At 42.4% G+C, this 16,136-nt stretch overlaps 1 protein-coding gene across 1 annotated transcript in view; it reads right to left on the bottom strand.

Annotated features, from left to right (window-relative positions):
• Nucleotides 1-595: 595 nt before the first annotated feature.
• The window catches only part of ap1g1 (adaptor related protein complex 1 subunit gamma 1), a 19,230-nt gene continuing 3,689 nt past the window's right edge, over nucleotides 596-16,136 (bottom strand). The window contains exons 2-23 of the mRNA XM_018683230.2: nucleotides 14,171-14,374; nucleotides 13,943-14,067; nucleotides 13,665-13,806; nucleotides 13,425-13,521; nucleotides 11,742-11,818; nucleotides 9,950-10,045; nucleotides 9,638-9,718; nucleotides 9,441-9,539; nucleotides 9,301-9,356; nucleotides 9,093-9,206; nucleotides 8,865-9,005; nucleotides 8,386-8,440; nucleotides 8,171-8,293; nucleotides 7,924-8,013; nucleotides 7,711-7,835; nucleotides 7,497-7,601; nucleotides 7,242-7,383; nucleotides 6,901-7,027; nucleotides 6,669-6,773; nucleotides 6,358-6,518; nucleotides 5,154-5,252; nucleotides 596-5,050 (exon numbers count right to left, since the gene is read on the bottom strand). Coding sequence (XP_018538746.1) covers nucleotides 4,949-5,050; nucleotides 5,154-5,252; nucleotides 6,358-6,518; nucleotides 6,669-6,773; nucleotides 6,901-7,027; nucleotides 7,242-7,383; nucleotides 7,497-7,601; nucleotides 7,711-7,835; nucleotides 7,924-8,013; nucleotides 8,171-8,293; nucleotides 8,386-8,440; nucleotides 8,865-9,005; nucleotides 9,093-9,206; nucleotides 9,301-9,356; nucleotides 9,441-9,539; nucleotides 9,638-9,718; nucleotides 9,950-10,045; nucleotides 11,742-11,818; nucleotides 13,425-13,521; nucleotides 13,665-13,806; nucleotides 13,943-14,067; nucleotides 14,171-14,371 — 2,463 coding nt within the window. The 5' untranslated portion in view covers nucleotides 14,372-14,374 and the 3' untranslated portion in view covers nucleotides 596-4,948. The remainder of the gene's footprint in view (nucleotides 5,051-5,153; nucleotides 5,253-6,357; nucleotides 6,519-6,668; nucleotides 6,774-6,900; nucleotides 7,028-7,241; nucleotides 7,384-7,496; nucleotides 7,602-7,710; nucleotides 7,836-7,923; nucleotides 8,014-8,170; nucleotides 8,294-8,385; nucleotides 8,441-8,864; nucleotides 9,006-9,092; nucleotides 9,207-9,300; nucleotides 9,357-9,440; nucleotides 9,540-9,637; nucleotides 9,719-9,949; nucleotides 10,046-11,741; nucleotides 11,819-13,424; nucleotides 13,522-13,664; nucleotides 13,807-13,942; nucleotides 14,068-14,170; nucleotides 14,375-16,136) is intronic.

Genomic DNA, 16,136 nt, shown 5'->3' with positions numbered 1-16,136 from the left:
ATCAGCTCTAACATTAAACCACTGACAGGTGAATAACATCAGTCCAGTGTTCTGCTGGGAAACTTCAGCTCCTTCATTCCTCTGGATGTCACTTTGACACGTACCACCAACCTAACCTGTAGGAGACCGAGCACACCCCACATCCCAGTCTGATCCAGCATCTGTGGGACCTGTCTAACGTTGTGTAGATCACCTCCGACCTCTGAGGGTGTCCTGTGGTGTCTGGCACCAGGACAGTGGCAGTGGATCCTTTGGGTCCTGTAAGTTGCAGATGCTGGATCAGATTGGGATCTGGGGAGTTTGGAGGACACCTTGGGCTCTTTGTCGTGTTCCTCAAGACATTTCTGAGCAGTTTTTACCTGAGGAATCAAGGTGAGTTCATCACGCTGATGCAAACATCGTATAAAAGTTCATTAGGAACCTGGAGCAGTGCTGTTCAGTATCATTAACACTGACCTATTAAACCTAAACATGGTCAAAGAGATAAATCTGTTATTGATCACTAAGAAAAGCCCAGATAAACCCGGTACTCACTGTGAACACATCAGATTATTAACGTCCCCAAAACCAAGAAAACAAACTACCATAGTTCAACTAGATTTTTATTTGACTTTTTATTCGCTTGATCATTTTCTCCAACCCAAAGACAAGAATACACAGCATAAATTGAAAATATCCCATTTAATAGTTTACAACTTCTCATCTTTAATCATCATTTCATACTTTCAGTCTGACATTCACACTCACCTTGAAGCTGTGGAGCTGAGGTGTTCAGCTCCAACATGTCAAACCTGACTGGAAAAAGTGAACCTCATGCCTCCACCCTCCCCCCAAAAAACAAATCATACCATATTGTTTTACAGTCAGGACAGGCCCGGGCGGGGGGTTACAAACAGATTTAGTTTTCAAAATACAATGGATGCATTTTCTGATTAAACAGGGAGAGTGAACATGGTGATAATTCAGATCCTCTTCCAAGCCCTTTACACGCTGAATTCACCCCGACAAATAAAACAAAACAGAACAGAAATCAATTATCCAATTAATCCAAATGACGGATGTGCACTTTCAACACCCTCTTAAAAACACTAACAGTATTGTGAGCACTATCTGAATGACTTCCTATTGTACATGTTAGTCCTGACCAATGAAGGTGGCTGTGACAGATTTTTATCATTTGAGCTTTTCTTGCATTTCAAAAAGAATCTCAGGTCAGAGTAGAAATGACATTATTTACACTGGTTTTCACATGCAGCTCAGAGAAGCTGAGAGTTGAAATTGCAGCCAAAAAAATCAATATGTCCTATCTAGATAAAAGACATATCACACGCCGTCTCTCAAGCATGATTATTTCTCTCGGTCTCTCTCACACACTCACACACTGACACACACAAATATAACTTCAGACGCTGATCACACCGCTGATGGGTTTTTGTTTCTGTTTCTTTTCTTCCTTTTTAAGTTACACTGTCCAAAGCACTTATGTTGGGTTTATTTCCATTTGTACATTTAAAACTGCATGAGTTACGGTCTCATCCAAAGAACTGATCAGATGTGATTAACAAGGGTACATACTGGTTGAATAAGACAATACAAACAACACCAACAAAAACATTCAGGAATAGATGTATGAAACTTCCTTTCCCATCCCGTCCGCCTTCCATTTTGCACAGCTCCCCCTTGTGGTTATTAGCTCGTAGCACAGGCTCGCCCCCACCTTTGTCTTGGGGATGGTTAAAGCAGCGCTCCGTAAGAAAACACAAACCAAGACACTTCCTAACAGAAACAAGGATTCATTGATCCCTCATGTCCTGCCAGATACAGACAGAGGCTGAGAGGTGTGCCATGCAGAGGCACATAACATCAGCGATGAGGGATAAAAGTAAAGACAAGAAGCCGAAACAAAGCCCTGCACTGTTCAGACCCAGGGAAGGACACTGCTGCTCCAACAAACAACATCTGGAACCACTGTTCACACAGAAAACTTCAATCGGCTCTGGTCTCGATAAAACTCTGCTCCGGTGTAAACCTACTGGCCTAAAGGGGAGAAATAAGGTCGAGTGTGGCATCAGTAGAGGCCTTGCTTGGTTGAGACATGATGCTTTTAAAGAAGGTGCTACATGGCAGACAAAAAGGTAACCAGGCAACCTGATTACAGAGCGAACACGCCGAGTCCAAGGGGCATCAAGACAGTTTAAGTAACTGCCAAGAAGACCGAACCAAACATAAGGCCAGGAGGAAGAGCTCCACCTGCTCCTCTTTGGAGAGGAGGAGGGCGTGGATACGTGAGGCGTTCGAGGGGGCAAGATGAAGTAAGGCGCCAGCACTGTGCTTCAGTTTCTCAGTAGTACAGCATCTGTTAAAACAGACTCAACCCTTCTCTCAACAAGAAGCCGACTGACTCACCAACTATCTCTGTAAAACAACACGACACATCTGATCATGACGTGTGATGAAGAGTAAATCAAATGCAGCTCAGTTGCATTGTTTTAAGATTCTGTTTTGTACATATATGCATACAATTATACCTCCTAGCTAATCTTTTAAGTCTTCATGTGGGTTTTATTTAATTTGATCAGCTCTTGTTTGTTTTACAACTATATACAATGTACAGGCAGCAGATCATATATCTTTTACAATGAGTGAGTGATGATACAGGGAAGTCTGAATAGACTGATGTCGACTACATCTATTTAGACAATATACATTGTGAATAATTGGAAGTTTTAGAAAATGGTATCTAAAAAAAGGATGAAAGATAGTACAAGAGACAAAATTGTAAAAGCCCTCAATATGTACAGAAAAAAGCCAATATAGCATTTGTCAACAACAGAAAAAACTGAAATTATTTTCTCCATATACACATATCATAGCTCAAAAATATTTCCAAAGCTAATAGTCTCTCTGATTTGGTCACAGAAGTTAGAAGATAGTGAAGCATAGTGAAAAGAAGTATACAGCCTGATTGAACATCTGAGGATGTGAACGCAGCATTGCAGCGGCTGCTCAGCTCCATAAGTAATGAGACGTACAAACTTCCGTCAACTCTCATGCAGATGCTCCCCTTGATTGCAATTCAACAAACAACTAAACAAAGCTGTGGATCTACTGCCACTGAAAGTTAACGCAAAGAGAGAACATTGTGAGGTATTAAGGTTACTGTCCCCAACAGCACGGTCACAACACGAGAGCCAGGAAATCAGACTATAACAGTCGCCACAGAACGACCCGTCCCAGTACCTCACCACGAGACCACGAGACCCCGACTCACTTCATGTCTGATGATGGGGGGATGGAGGGGAGAACAGTTCTACTGTTTAAAAACCTTTGAAACCTTGATGCCAGCTTATGAAAGGTTTACATCTATTAGCTGCCATAGTCTTTGAGATCTGCTTTGTTATTAACAACATCCAACAGGCGCTTTTACTGAGAGTCTGCCACACAGCACAGGGGAAAACCAGCAGGACTGTGTAGCTGTAACTGATGTTTTCAGTCAAAGACAGTGGCTGTGGATGACGTCAGGGCAGGTCAGAATTAGTGGGTGACTGGTTTTAACTCATCATGAGATACAGAGGTGGAAAAGTTTGAAGTGATATACCGATTCAGATCCATCAGGAGCTTTTCTCTCAGGCTGAAAACACGATCAGCACACAGGCAGACTTACAAACAAAGCTCATACAGAACTCAACAGTTCAGGGGCTTTTATCTAGCTAAGTCAGAAAGGCACATCACTTTGATATCAGGCATAAATAATGAAGTCAAATTACTGCAGAAAGAAAACATCGTTTCACAAAAATAGTGCCAATAAGATGAGCGTCCCCATCACAGAAGACAAGAAGACTTGAGGGAAAGAAACAAACAAAAAGCATTCAGTGCATGTAACTACATTCATAACAAGCTTCATTTACATGTATGTGCATGGTGACTAAGTTCAACCAGGTTTAACAAATCTGAAATATAGCTAATCTGCAAGCTCGACTGTGAGGACACAGATGCAGGAAAGGTTTAAACATAGATACCCAACACAAATGCAATCCACTTGTCTTCAGATAGATTTCAGGCTTGGATTAAATCCATCCTCATGAATGAATGAACATCCTCAAACTACGCAAAGCAAGTAACCGCTGAATTTAATATATACGTCTAAAACTAAAGCTACAGGTGAGGTGATGTTAGAGGAGCTGTGTGGGAAAGTCTGAGCTCGTTCTTAAACGGGGCATCTCTGATCTGTTCATGCTCTCATCACTCTCCTATAGAAACATAGGATACAGAGATCTACTACCAGAACCAGGGTCCCCCCTCCTCCCCACTCCTCCTCCCTCCTCCCTCGAGTCCAGGTGTGACTGTGATCCTAACAATGCTCAAACATGCTTTAAGCAAATTAATGTAATTCAAACATGAATACAACTCTCTGACAAGTTATATCACTCATGATATGAAGGGTCAAAAACAGGTAAGTAGGTTCATAGAAAAAGTCTGAATGCAGAGCCAATCATGACCGGAGCATTTATAGCGTTTATAGTTTAATCACAAATTAAAATCAGACTATGGTTACTGCATCGCTCGTAGTGGGCAACACTTGTTCTCTACAGTGCCTTACAGTGGTAGAGTGTACCACAGTGAATCATGTGCATATGTGCTTCTGTGGCTGTGTGTGGAAAATAGTACGACTAAGCAAAGAGGTCATGGAAACCAATTAAGAAAGAAAAGAGAAAGTTCTTTGATATGTTTTCCCAATTATTCTGGTGGTGTTGATAGTCAACAGGGTCTTGGTAACATCTGTATTTTCTCCTGTGTTGGATGCTCTGCTGCTTCCCATGCAACTCGAGGGCAGCCATCTGCAGTGGTGTCACAGGGGGATCCATTGGAAGAAAGGAGGGAGGTGAAAGGAAAAATCGTTTTCATAGTTCCCTTGGTGGGGGCGTTTAAGAGCAACAGGAGCGGCTCATCACTGCCAGGACTGAGGGGGGAAGTTATTGACCTCAGCCAGGTCTTGCACGGGCGAGCCTTTGTGGGTGTACGTCAGCTTGATCCTCATTCGTAGCTGTTGCTGAAATTTTGTGAGGATGATGGTGTTTATAAAAAGAGGAAATCACTGCACACAGGAGAAAGGAGAAAATAAAACCTGATCAATTCACCATGGACAAACTCACCTTCTGTGGGTTGAGGACTCTGATGACCTGTGTGACGGTTCCCTGGTTGAGTGCTGGGACAACATTACTGCTGGGGGAGAGGAGCTGCAGCTGGAATGTCTGAAACACAGATGGTGGAAATGTAATGATATCATGGGAGAACTGGGTAGTTACAGCAGAACTATCCTGCTCTGACTGACCAGATTACCCACTGCAGGTGAACAACACTCAGTTATTTTGTTGTACTGTGTGATATGACAAATCTCCTGATAATGATACACGTCGTCCATGCTACAGAGGCAGCCCCTGGTTTAAGAACCAGCTCCTGCATTTGTCTCAGCTGGTCCTTCTGTTCAGAACGACCTGGTTCTGTCTCACCTTAATTCTCCATGCTGGTATGAGGTAGACTGTAAAACCACAAACCGTCATCCAGATGATACATTTTTTCATAGCCAATTTATCCATTAATATTCAGGAATTCCAGTCATACAGACCAACTACAGGACATATGTTTTAAACAGACATATAACAACAATAATAACAACAATAACTCTGTTATTTTGAACCTGGTTCATGTTTTGAGTGTAAATAACTGATGAAGACAAAAGTCATTGGAGTCAGTGCAGTAATGATGAACCTGGACAGTGAACAGCTGCTGCAGTGAAAACACACAGTGCACACGTCCACATCAAACAACATGATTCATGAGTTAACAGAGATATCCTGAGCTGGTTCCTTAAAAACACGTTTCAGGAGGAATTTCTGAATTTCTAACTCGTTATTCTTGTGAAGCCGAGCAGATGTGCTCTCAACAACATTTACCAACTTTCTAACTATTGGTATTGAGAAATATTCATGTTTTTGAGTAGTTGACTTTGTTCTCATGTTTGTCACCTGAGATATTTTCAAAGTGGTGGTTTTTACAGCTTCTCTTATGGTCGGAGATTTCTGTATAAATATTTTGAAACAGGAAAAAGCGTTGAGCGATTTGAACTAAGTGAACCAGTTAAACTGCTGTGGATGACAGAAAATAACAGACTGGTCTATTAATGGTTAATCTCCACTGGTGCTGACTGGTTCAGTTTACGACAGTCATGTAGATATTATCTACACACTATACGTTATTAAATCACCTGTGTGAACCAGTGGAAATGTGCAGCCGTTCACCTTGTTAAAACACCACTGTGCAGCTGCTGAGTATCAGTATCAGACTGGGCCTGCTTACCTTTGGTACTGCAGCCTGAAAAACAAAGTCTGTCATCTCTGCTTCTGTGGAGTTGGAAGCGTGGATGGTGATGACTGCGATGTTTGGATTGGGATTAGCTCTCTCAAAGGTGAAGTCTATTTTCAGGCCATTCTTGTTGTACGCTGTCATAGGAGGAATACCTTTGCAGAGATTTCAGAGGAGCAGACCATCAGAGGGTTTAGACACATGGTCACTAACATTTTCACTGTGTCACATGAATCCAAGGAAAGAACAAGAAAATGACCCAGCGCTTTAAGAACAGCACCTCAAGGAGAGCGACAGACTCTCACCTGCAGCTGCAATGTCATTAAACAGGGGCTGTGAGGAGAGGCCATCCAGGAGGAAAGAGGGTTGGGAGGTGGGCACAGAGGGAGCAGGAGCAGGGGCTGAACCACCTGGGGAGGGGACAGCAACACACCGGGGTTTAGGAGGACATGGACAGGTTAGAGTAATCCTGTCCACACAGCGTCAGTTTAAGACTGGACATCACATTCACAGAGAGCTTTAAACGGAGCATCCTACCACTTAGCGACAGATCACCCAGCAGGTCGAGCAGCTCTCCTCCAGCTGAGGCCGGCTTGGTGGGCATTGTGGTCTGGATTACTGGCACCACATCGTTACCACCCAGCAAGTCTAACAAATCATTAGCCTGGGAGACAGGGACAGCACATTAACATGATAAAATACCTGGATGTTTCTACGTGTACGCCATGTTAATTCATCATTACACTATACAACAGTTTTTAAAATGACTGATTCCATTTATTTAAATTCAGCTCTACCATCCACTCAGTGCTGCTTATCTAGAGACAATCTAAATATTCCTTCATGATAACGTAACTACCAGAGTAGGGTGTCCTGACCTGGTTGGCTGGCTGGGTGACAGGTGGTGGATGTTTTGGTTCCACAGCAGAGGGCTCTGTCTCCCCATTTGTCTGAACAATCTCTGTGGGACCGTTAGTAGCAGTTTTCTCCATGATGGGCATTCGCTCAAGGAGAGCTGGCCTAATGTCAGGGAACAAACGGGGGGTAAGGACGGAGACAAAACATGGACCAAACACAGCCATATCCAAAATCTACAGTGATGGATGTGACAGTAGAAAATGATGCTGTTTCACCTCATGTGGTCGTATTTCTTGAACAGTGCGTTGTACTCCACAGCTCTCTGCTGCAGCTCCACGTCGATGCTGCTGCCATATATCGAGACCACCTTCTTGATCCGGCTGAAACAGGAAAAACACACTGGTTATGGCTGATAAACGTTATCACCTCGGCTTCCAGACATCTGCAAAGCCTCACAGTAGAGGACAGGTGTAAAAGGCCGTTTCTCACTTAACACTGCTGAAGCGAGTGGACAGCTTCATGATGGCAGTCAGGGCGTAACCCCGGGTCACAGGTGTGGACAGGTTGGACACCAGGAGGCCCTCCAGCACATCCAGAACTTCATCCTCAGTCACCTTCATCCAACAGGAAAAGTTGAGGTTTGAGGTCTGTCTTAAATTGTGTGTGTACATGTATGTGGTGTTTGTGTTTTTCCCAGTGTACCTGAATGGGCTCCTCCTCCTCACACTGTCCAGATACAAGCAGGTCCCCGTACTCTCCTATGCACCAGGACGCCACCTGCACTAGAGGTTGCTGCACAACACAGAGACACACAAGTCAAAACTCTGATGCACTCTTAAGCTAGCTTTAAAATGCAAACAGTACATGACATAATCTAATCTATGACTGTGTGCTTCAAAGACGGAGGTGTCCCAAATCTACCGACGAGCCGAACCAGAGCCGCACTGACCTGTGAGATGTCGTCCAGCAGTGCTTTGTAGAGTCTCTGTACTGTGTAGGCATGCATCTCCACACTGTTGGTGATGAGCTGGATGAGGTTGGGGACAGAATCATCTCGCACGTAGCTCCCCGCCTGCAAAGACGAGCAGAGACGTCAACGAGAAATTCACCTGAAGTGAAACTAAAGGCAACTGAGGCAGTGGAGCGTTTGTGTGATATACATACTGTTGTCAGGACTCTCATGATGGTGTCTATGTGCCATCTTTTTGATGGGGCGTACCTGAAAGACAAAGAATACATTAGACCCAGAAAAACGCCTGAGCAAGAATCATTTAAGTTATTTAAACTCTACAAAGGCAGGAGATAAATGCTGTCAGAAATGAAATGGTATCAACAGAGTCTGTCAGACGATGGATCACTCATTTTATCATCATACAGCATTTCAGCCTTTAGCCATCCCCACAGTTTTCTGTAAAACAACAAGTGAATTTTATTCCCTCTTCACAGACAGGACTGACATTTAGTCTACATGTGTCTCATTCAGTTACTTCTAACAGGTTCTATCAACCCAGACCTGTGAGCCTCAGGTAATAAGAAGGAAAATGAAAAGTGAAAAACCTCTCGACCAAACTTGCTATCAAATTACTAAAACACAGCTGAGGACCGCTGTAACGTGGAGAGATGTCAGTGAGTCAGTGCCATACTTCTCTGCAGCTAGAAAGACTCCTGATGCACAGTCTGCTTTGAATTCCGGGTCACAGGAGTCCAAGAAGTAGAGCAGCTCCTTCATCATGCCTCGGATGTTGTTGCCGTTCACTAGGGCGAAGCTCAGCTCCATTGCACGTCTACGCAGCAAAGAAAAATAGACCAAGGTCAGAAACAGCAAGGCTGAATAAAGAGATGGTTAATGTACTGTGTGTGCTGTGAATCACCTCTTGATGGACACGTCCAGGTCTTTTAAACAATCCACGATGGTGCTCCGATGCCTCTGGACTGCGTTGTGGTCTGTCTGTACCGTCTTTAGTAGGGATGTCAATGCCACGTATCTGAGACAGTGAGTTTAATTGAAATATATCAGGAGTTCATAACAACACGTCTGGATGGCTCAATCCTTCATGGTCGAGTAGGTGAATTATTTACCTTATATTTTTGTCATTGTTAAGAAGGAAGCGACCTAGTATGTTAATAGCCAACACCTGTAAGAGAAAAGGCGTTCAGACAGGCAGGAGTAAAATATTTAAAAATGCTCAAACCAAGTTTGACTTGAAGAATGAACTCACCCTCAGTCCACTTTCAGACTTGATGTCCATTATTGTCAGTACAGTCTCATACAGGATTGCATTGCCTACATTTTTACTTGTCTCTGTGTTTGTTGCAACCTGTGAGTAAAAACACAGTTCATTTATCAAAGGTGTTAATGAGGTCTGTGTGGTTTTAAATGAAAGGAGACAGGATGATTCAATGATTTAATTCTAACCTGTGCAAGAATGTCATTCATTGCTTCACTGGAATCGTCGTCACTCTTGCCTAGAATCCGCAGTAGTCTCAATATCCGCACCTGAGGAGACAGAGACGGTGCAGTCCTGTGGGTTTATTTGACAAACGGATGCACTCTGTTGATCCCCACAGGTAATTCTGGTTTTTTCTTGCTTTGCTGCTGTTCATCTGTTTTTTTTCCCCCGCTGGTAAAACATACACGTAGCCTGCTTTAGCTGTCAGTGAACCATCGCCTGCTTCAAACATCGAGCCAAATCAAAATCTACCTGCGTCGATACAGAGGGAGATTTACCTGCAGGAAAGGGTCGCTGATGCCTGACACATCATGCTCAGGAGAGTATCCAGACATGATTAGGTTCTTCAGGATTCTCACCAACTGTGGAACCAGCTACAAACACATCAACAACAGAGGACAGAAGGAAAGGGCGTCACAATATTTGCGTGGATCTCACACATGTTCTATTTTTCCTCATCAACAATGTTAAAGCTAATAATTTCTCATTCAGAGAGGGAGCCAGCCAAACTTATATCAAGGGCAAAAGAGGGGTTGGGATTTTTACTTATTGAAGAAGAGGAATATGGTTAAAACTAAGGTGATAAAATAATAAAATCAAACCTTGATTGTACAAAAATTAGGTTAGAACATTTGGCTTTGGATGAAAATCTGCACACAACATAGCTCAATAAACTGATTTAAGACTACAATTTAATTCCAATCAGAAACTTCTCATCACAATAATTTTCTAATCTACATAATTTCAATCTCTGAGTGCGTTCTGTCAAAATGTCACCTTAAATAAAGACTCCAGCATTCTGCTGTCTCATCCAGCATTAGAAGATTGAACATTGTTTTCATCTCTTTGCACCCAGAATACAGAATCAGGTCTAAGATGAGTTCAGCCTGAATAAGCACAAAGACTGGCAGCAGGGAAACTGGGAGCCCACTTTTTAATCATTCTTAAATGTAAAGGGGACTAGTTTACTCACTAACAGACACAGCATGTATATTTAACAGGTTTAGAGTTGCCAAATGTTTCCCCACTTTCAGTTTTGTTTTGGCCTGGCTTCCAGTCTTTTGGTTACACCAGACTGGACAGGTTCTAGACCAGATCAGTTTACAGGATATGCAGAGATGAAACAGATATAAATCTTCTTCTCTGCTGATGGTATGAGGACAAACTAACAACCCCCAAAATGCTGGAGGTTTTAAAAAGAAAGAGGAAATCTAAACCTTTTAACTGCTCTGTCTTGATGTGACAAAACACCTCTCCACAGACCTGAGACAGTTACTGACATAACACATGAGCTAGCCCCCTTACAGTGACACAAATACAGTGAAAAATCATCTGCTGTTGGTGACAACACCTGTGGCATCCATGTGAAAACACACCCACCCAACTGCTTTTAAATAGACAGTGATCTAATGAGGTGTATATTATAAGGACACTGAAAACAGGAGTGGACAATGTATCTGACAAATGGACCATTAATAGTAAAATTCACACTGACAGAGTAATGATCACTGTGCAAGTTAAAGAAATCAAAAGTATAAATTAAACACAACATGACATTACTCAACACAAATCAGGTTACGTCTGAGGTGACTGTGAGGAGTGATTACTATTTACAGCATGCACCAGCTATGAGATCAGAATGTACTCTTACCTTCTCATTCTAACACAATGCAGGAATTGTAACAAAGACAAATGACAGAAAAAATATGAGGTAGATGTTAGGGAGGGGAAACTGGAAATCATTCACTTTCAGAGAGCTCAGAAATAATGTTTTAGATCATGAGCATGAGGAGTGGTGCTTCAGCTTATTATCACACCTAGAGAAGGAGAGGTACAGCAGCAGTTGAAATACAAGAGGAAAAGACAGTGGTAGGAGATCAAAGATTGAGACATACTTTGAGGAAACCTGTAGCGCAATCCAAACCTCAACAAAGCTTAACACGTTTGACTAGCTTAGCTCTATCAAAAAGAAATGTGTACGCAGAGGAAGAATGAAATGTGACATGAGCTTAAGACAAATGCATCAGTAACTCCTCTGAGGTCGTCATGGAGAAGAATATCAGTTTGTACCTTTCTGAAGTGGGCCAGCATGTCAGGACTTCTTTCACACATTTCAGTGAGGAGGACAACTGATGTATGGAGAACACCTGGGGGAATATGCAAAGCAGGTGTTATTTGTTTTGAATGAATATGGTGATGAGAGTTTGTCTAGTTTTGCCATCTAACATCAACCATTCGTTACTGGGAGATTCAGACCTGTGTTAAAAACAAACATGAACACACAGGGGACTGTGCTGATTAGAAACAGGGCCAGTCAGGATGATTTCAGGGCTTATCATGACTGAAACACAAGGTTAATATTAGAATTACAGTTTTACATCATTAAGTAATGTAGCAGGAATGTGCACATTTAATTGGTCAACACAGAACGTTTCAGGATGATGTGTGTTGCATCAAAAGCTGAGACAGGTTCAACTTTTTTGGCTGGATGAGCCTGTGCTCGCTCTGCTTCAGAAACCCTGCTGTGCCAACGCTGCAGTCTCATTGAAATGAATGAACGTGCTGCGTTACTGTTGGTTAGAAATATTTAAGCCTTCGGGAAGGATTTTCATAGTGTTCATCTCCTGCATGCGCCACATGACAGACAAGAGGTGCATGTTATTAAAATCTGATTTACACACATTACAACACACAGGCTTTGCTCATGCAGCTCTTTAAACCAGTGTCCAGGCTGACCAGTCACACAGAGGTCAGAGTCAGAAACTATGATGTACTAGCATACATATGATTAACTACAGAGGACAGGAGGTGACAGCATCATAAATCTGTGAGATAACACAGGATAATCATTTCCTAGTGACCTGATCTGAATGTTACAAGGATGGAAACTCATCATCTAGGGAACAGCAGTGGAGAGTGAAGCAGCAAATGAGTCTTATCCTCAAAACAAAGTGGCTGAGAATCAATGATGTACCGTAATTTCCGGACTATAAGCCGCTACATTTTTCACACGCTTTGAACCTTGCGGCTTAAACAATGATGCGGCTAGTTTATAGATTTTTACGGGCTAACGAGCTTCATGCCGCAAAAACATTTAGACACCTGCGGCTTATAGACAAGTGCAGACTGTATATGTACTTTTTTTTTCTTTTTAAATTTAGTGGGTGCGGCTTATATTCAGGTGCGCTCAATAGTCTGGAAATTACGGTAGTTTCTAGAGCTCTGCAGGGATGATCCAGCCCTGAAGTTAGCATCAGCCTGGTTCCCTCTACTAAAAGCCAGATTATTTCAGAAAATAAACTGAGACCAACTAAAGTTTCTGATCCTTCCAGGTTTAAATCAGATCTTCTATTTAAACATTATTAAAAGGCGTTCACTCCAGGACAGACAATAATCATCTATAAATCCTGATGCATTTGTTTTCAACTTGTCTTATTTGAAGCAATCACTTGCCACACAATGTCATAGAAGATCAAGTTATTTCAGCACCAGTATTTAAAAAAAAAAAAAAAAAAACTTCTCCTGTAGCATCCCTCCCCTATGTGGGAGACACACAGGCCCTGGGCTTTCTGACAGACTCATTAATTCCACTCTCCTCTGTAAAGGACACTACAAAAAAAGACTCAAGCTGTCCAGCTGTTCTGAGCAAAGTGCTGTGAGTGGCAGGAAACAGGACAAAGTCTGCATCTGTGTAGGACGAGCACATTTCCCCAGGAGCCAGCAACTGAAGCCTGACAAACCGTTTACACTCACCATGATTCTTCTCGCTCAGCAGGTTTTTTGTGGCTGGAAGGAACATTTCCATGAGTTCTGGAACCTTCCTGATGACATGAACTGCACACAACGCCGCCTGTCAACAAATATTTACACATAAGACAATCAATGACAAAGAGGTCCAATCTTTAACACGACATTTCACTTCTGAGAGCGACCTACAACTCTTATTTTAGATCCTTCATGTATTCATATTAACATGTCGACCACAAGGCTTACTTTTTTCCTCAGGTAGGAGTTTGATGTTTTGAGTAGCTTCTCGACCTCCCCTGCCAGGTCACGACACATTTCTGAAGAACCCATGCAGCCCAGGGTGCACAGGGCCAGACCCTGCACGTACTGTGTGCTGTGATTCAAGTCACTGGTGTGGGAGAAGAGAGACAAGAAAACACAGGAACAACTCTGAATAACACACAGGCCTGTGCGATGAGGATGGATTTGGCAGAAAAGTTCATCCTCAGCTTCATCTCTCATCACAAACACATCCTTGTACTTACTTCTTAATGCAGTTTGTCATTAGTAGGTGGACGTCCTGCCTCTCATCCAGCAGCAGCATAGCTCCCAAATAACCTATCCGTTTGTCAGTGAACTTCTGGGACGCAATCAGCTTCAGGCACTCCAGCTGGAAAAAAGTCACCGTGTCACAACACCGTCCAGGGAATGGACTTTGGTTTCTCCTAAACATTTTGCCCTCCCAGTCATCACTCTACCATCACCACACCTACCTGCCCAAAGTGTGCCGGGTAGCCCAACATGTGCATATAAAGGAGCTTTGCCACATTTCTGCACCGGTATGTATTGTCTTCCTCTCTAAAAGACGAGCGGATAGCAGCGCACTCTTTCTGGATCATCTCACGCTCCTCTGCCTGGGTCCGTGCTGTCCGGATAGTCCGGATCAGCTCCCGCAGTCTGATCGGAGCTGGCATTCTCTGGAAAACATGGAGGAAGAAGAAACAGGTTGGCACCCGCTGCCTCAGGGCTGGAGTGAGACTAGACCACACAGAGGAAGAAAAACTACACATGAAGAACACTGGAGGAAAAGCTGAACTCACATCACTGACATCACTTCTCTTGGTTCATGAATATAGTGGAGGGTGGAGGAGAAATCTGATTGCTGACCAGCTGTTTCACAGTTACCAGGTCAGGTAAACCAGGTTTCTTCCAGTAACCAGGTTTTGTGTACTAACCTGAAACCAACAGGCTTGTTCTGTGTTTTGAGGTCAACAGACCGTCTCCTAAAATACAACTGACCTCAGGAGGCAAATAGATGACGACTCCATTTAGAGCTGCATTTCTTTAACAATATCAGAGTGCAGAGGGAAATGAGACTGGCAGGTGAAATTCCATTCCCTTGCAGCCTCTGAGGGCACACAGGCTTTAAGGCACAGGAAGAGGTTTAAATATTTATAAGTACAATGCTTGGTTGTGAGAATAAATTCCCTTCTTTATAGTTATAAAAATACTGTTTCGAAAAAAACGATTCAACTACACAAAGCTACACACAAACACAGAGAGTGACGAGTCGAAGCTGTCCTGTGTGGTTGGTTTAAGAAACTCATTTCTCACTGAGGATTAACGTGGTAATTTGTGTGAAATGAAACACATCAGTGAAGTAGTTCAAAATGTTTTAACAAACAAAAAACCTCATTTGAACTAAGAGGTGATATAACACACACCAGTTAAAAAGTTCAGTGTTATATGACAAAAACTTTGTGTTTAACTCTTCACGTAGACATCACATTAAGTGAACAAGTTTATAAGATTACCATGGAATAAAATGCCACATGACAACTCTAAGAAACATGAGAGCAAGGGGATTTGAATTTATTAATAAGCTGAAGAACATCTGTCAGATTTACAGAGTTTCAAACATTAAAATAAATAAATGAATTTTACATAAACACATTCATAGCTTGATTTCTTCTAATTAACAATAAGATTTAGGCCAAACTGTAGAATAGTACTTTTGCATGTAGAAAAAATAAAGTTATTAATGTCAGCTCCTCTACTTAGAGAGGGGCACATTTAGTCTCCCATGTCATGGAGGCCTTTTATCTGGTAACATGCAGTACATAATTAAGCTGCTACAGCAACAGAAACAATGGTAATTACGTGTCAAGCAAACCCATTTTCTGAGTACCTCTAAGTCATCTAAGTACCCGGTGCTGAAGTGGATGTTTTTTAGCATCTGGACAGAGCACAGACCTTAAAATATCTGGTGATGTGTGGACTGGTCGATGGCGTCACTGATACTGAACTTTTCTCATAAATAATGTTAATCCTTTATACTTTATAAAAGCATGATGAGCCATCCACAGTCTGTCTGTGGTTTTATTATCCAGGAGAGGTAGACGACTCCATTTCCCATCAATGATTACGACAACACAGAAGAAGTGTTATGGATTGTCTCATTAACTTATTTTTATTTATATATATTGATAGTTGAGTTAGTATTTGTCCATCTGGCCTGATTTCTGTCACGCTAAGCCTCAGAGGAATAACTTCAAACAGAGCGATTAGCTGCTGCTTATTCTTTCCTCTGATGATTTTCATGGCACTAGCAGGTAATGTTATAGTCAGCTGTTAAACTGTTGTACATTTAAAATGTGTTGTAATGTCACTGCTATTGTTCTCACCAGAAAATCTCACTTGGTCTTTAGCTGGCTAATTGCCACAGCACCTTACATGGAA

This window comes from Lates calcarifer, linkage group LG2 (assembly GCF_001640805.2).
Source record: "Lates calcarifer isolate ASB-BC8 linkage group LG2, TLL_Latcal_v3, whole genome shotgun sequence".
Classification (NCBI taxonomy): Eukaryota; Metazoa; Chordata; class Actinopteri; family Centropomidae; genus Lates; species Lates calcarifer.
This window is presented reverse-complemented; position numbering and strand designations above follow the sequence as displayed.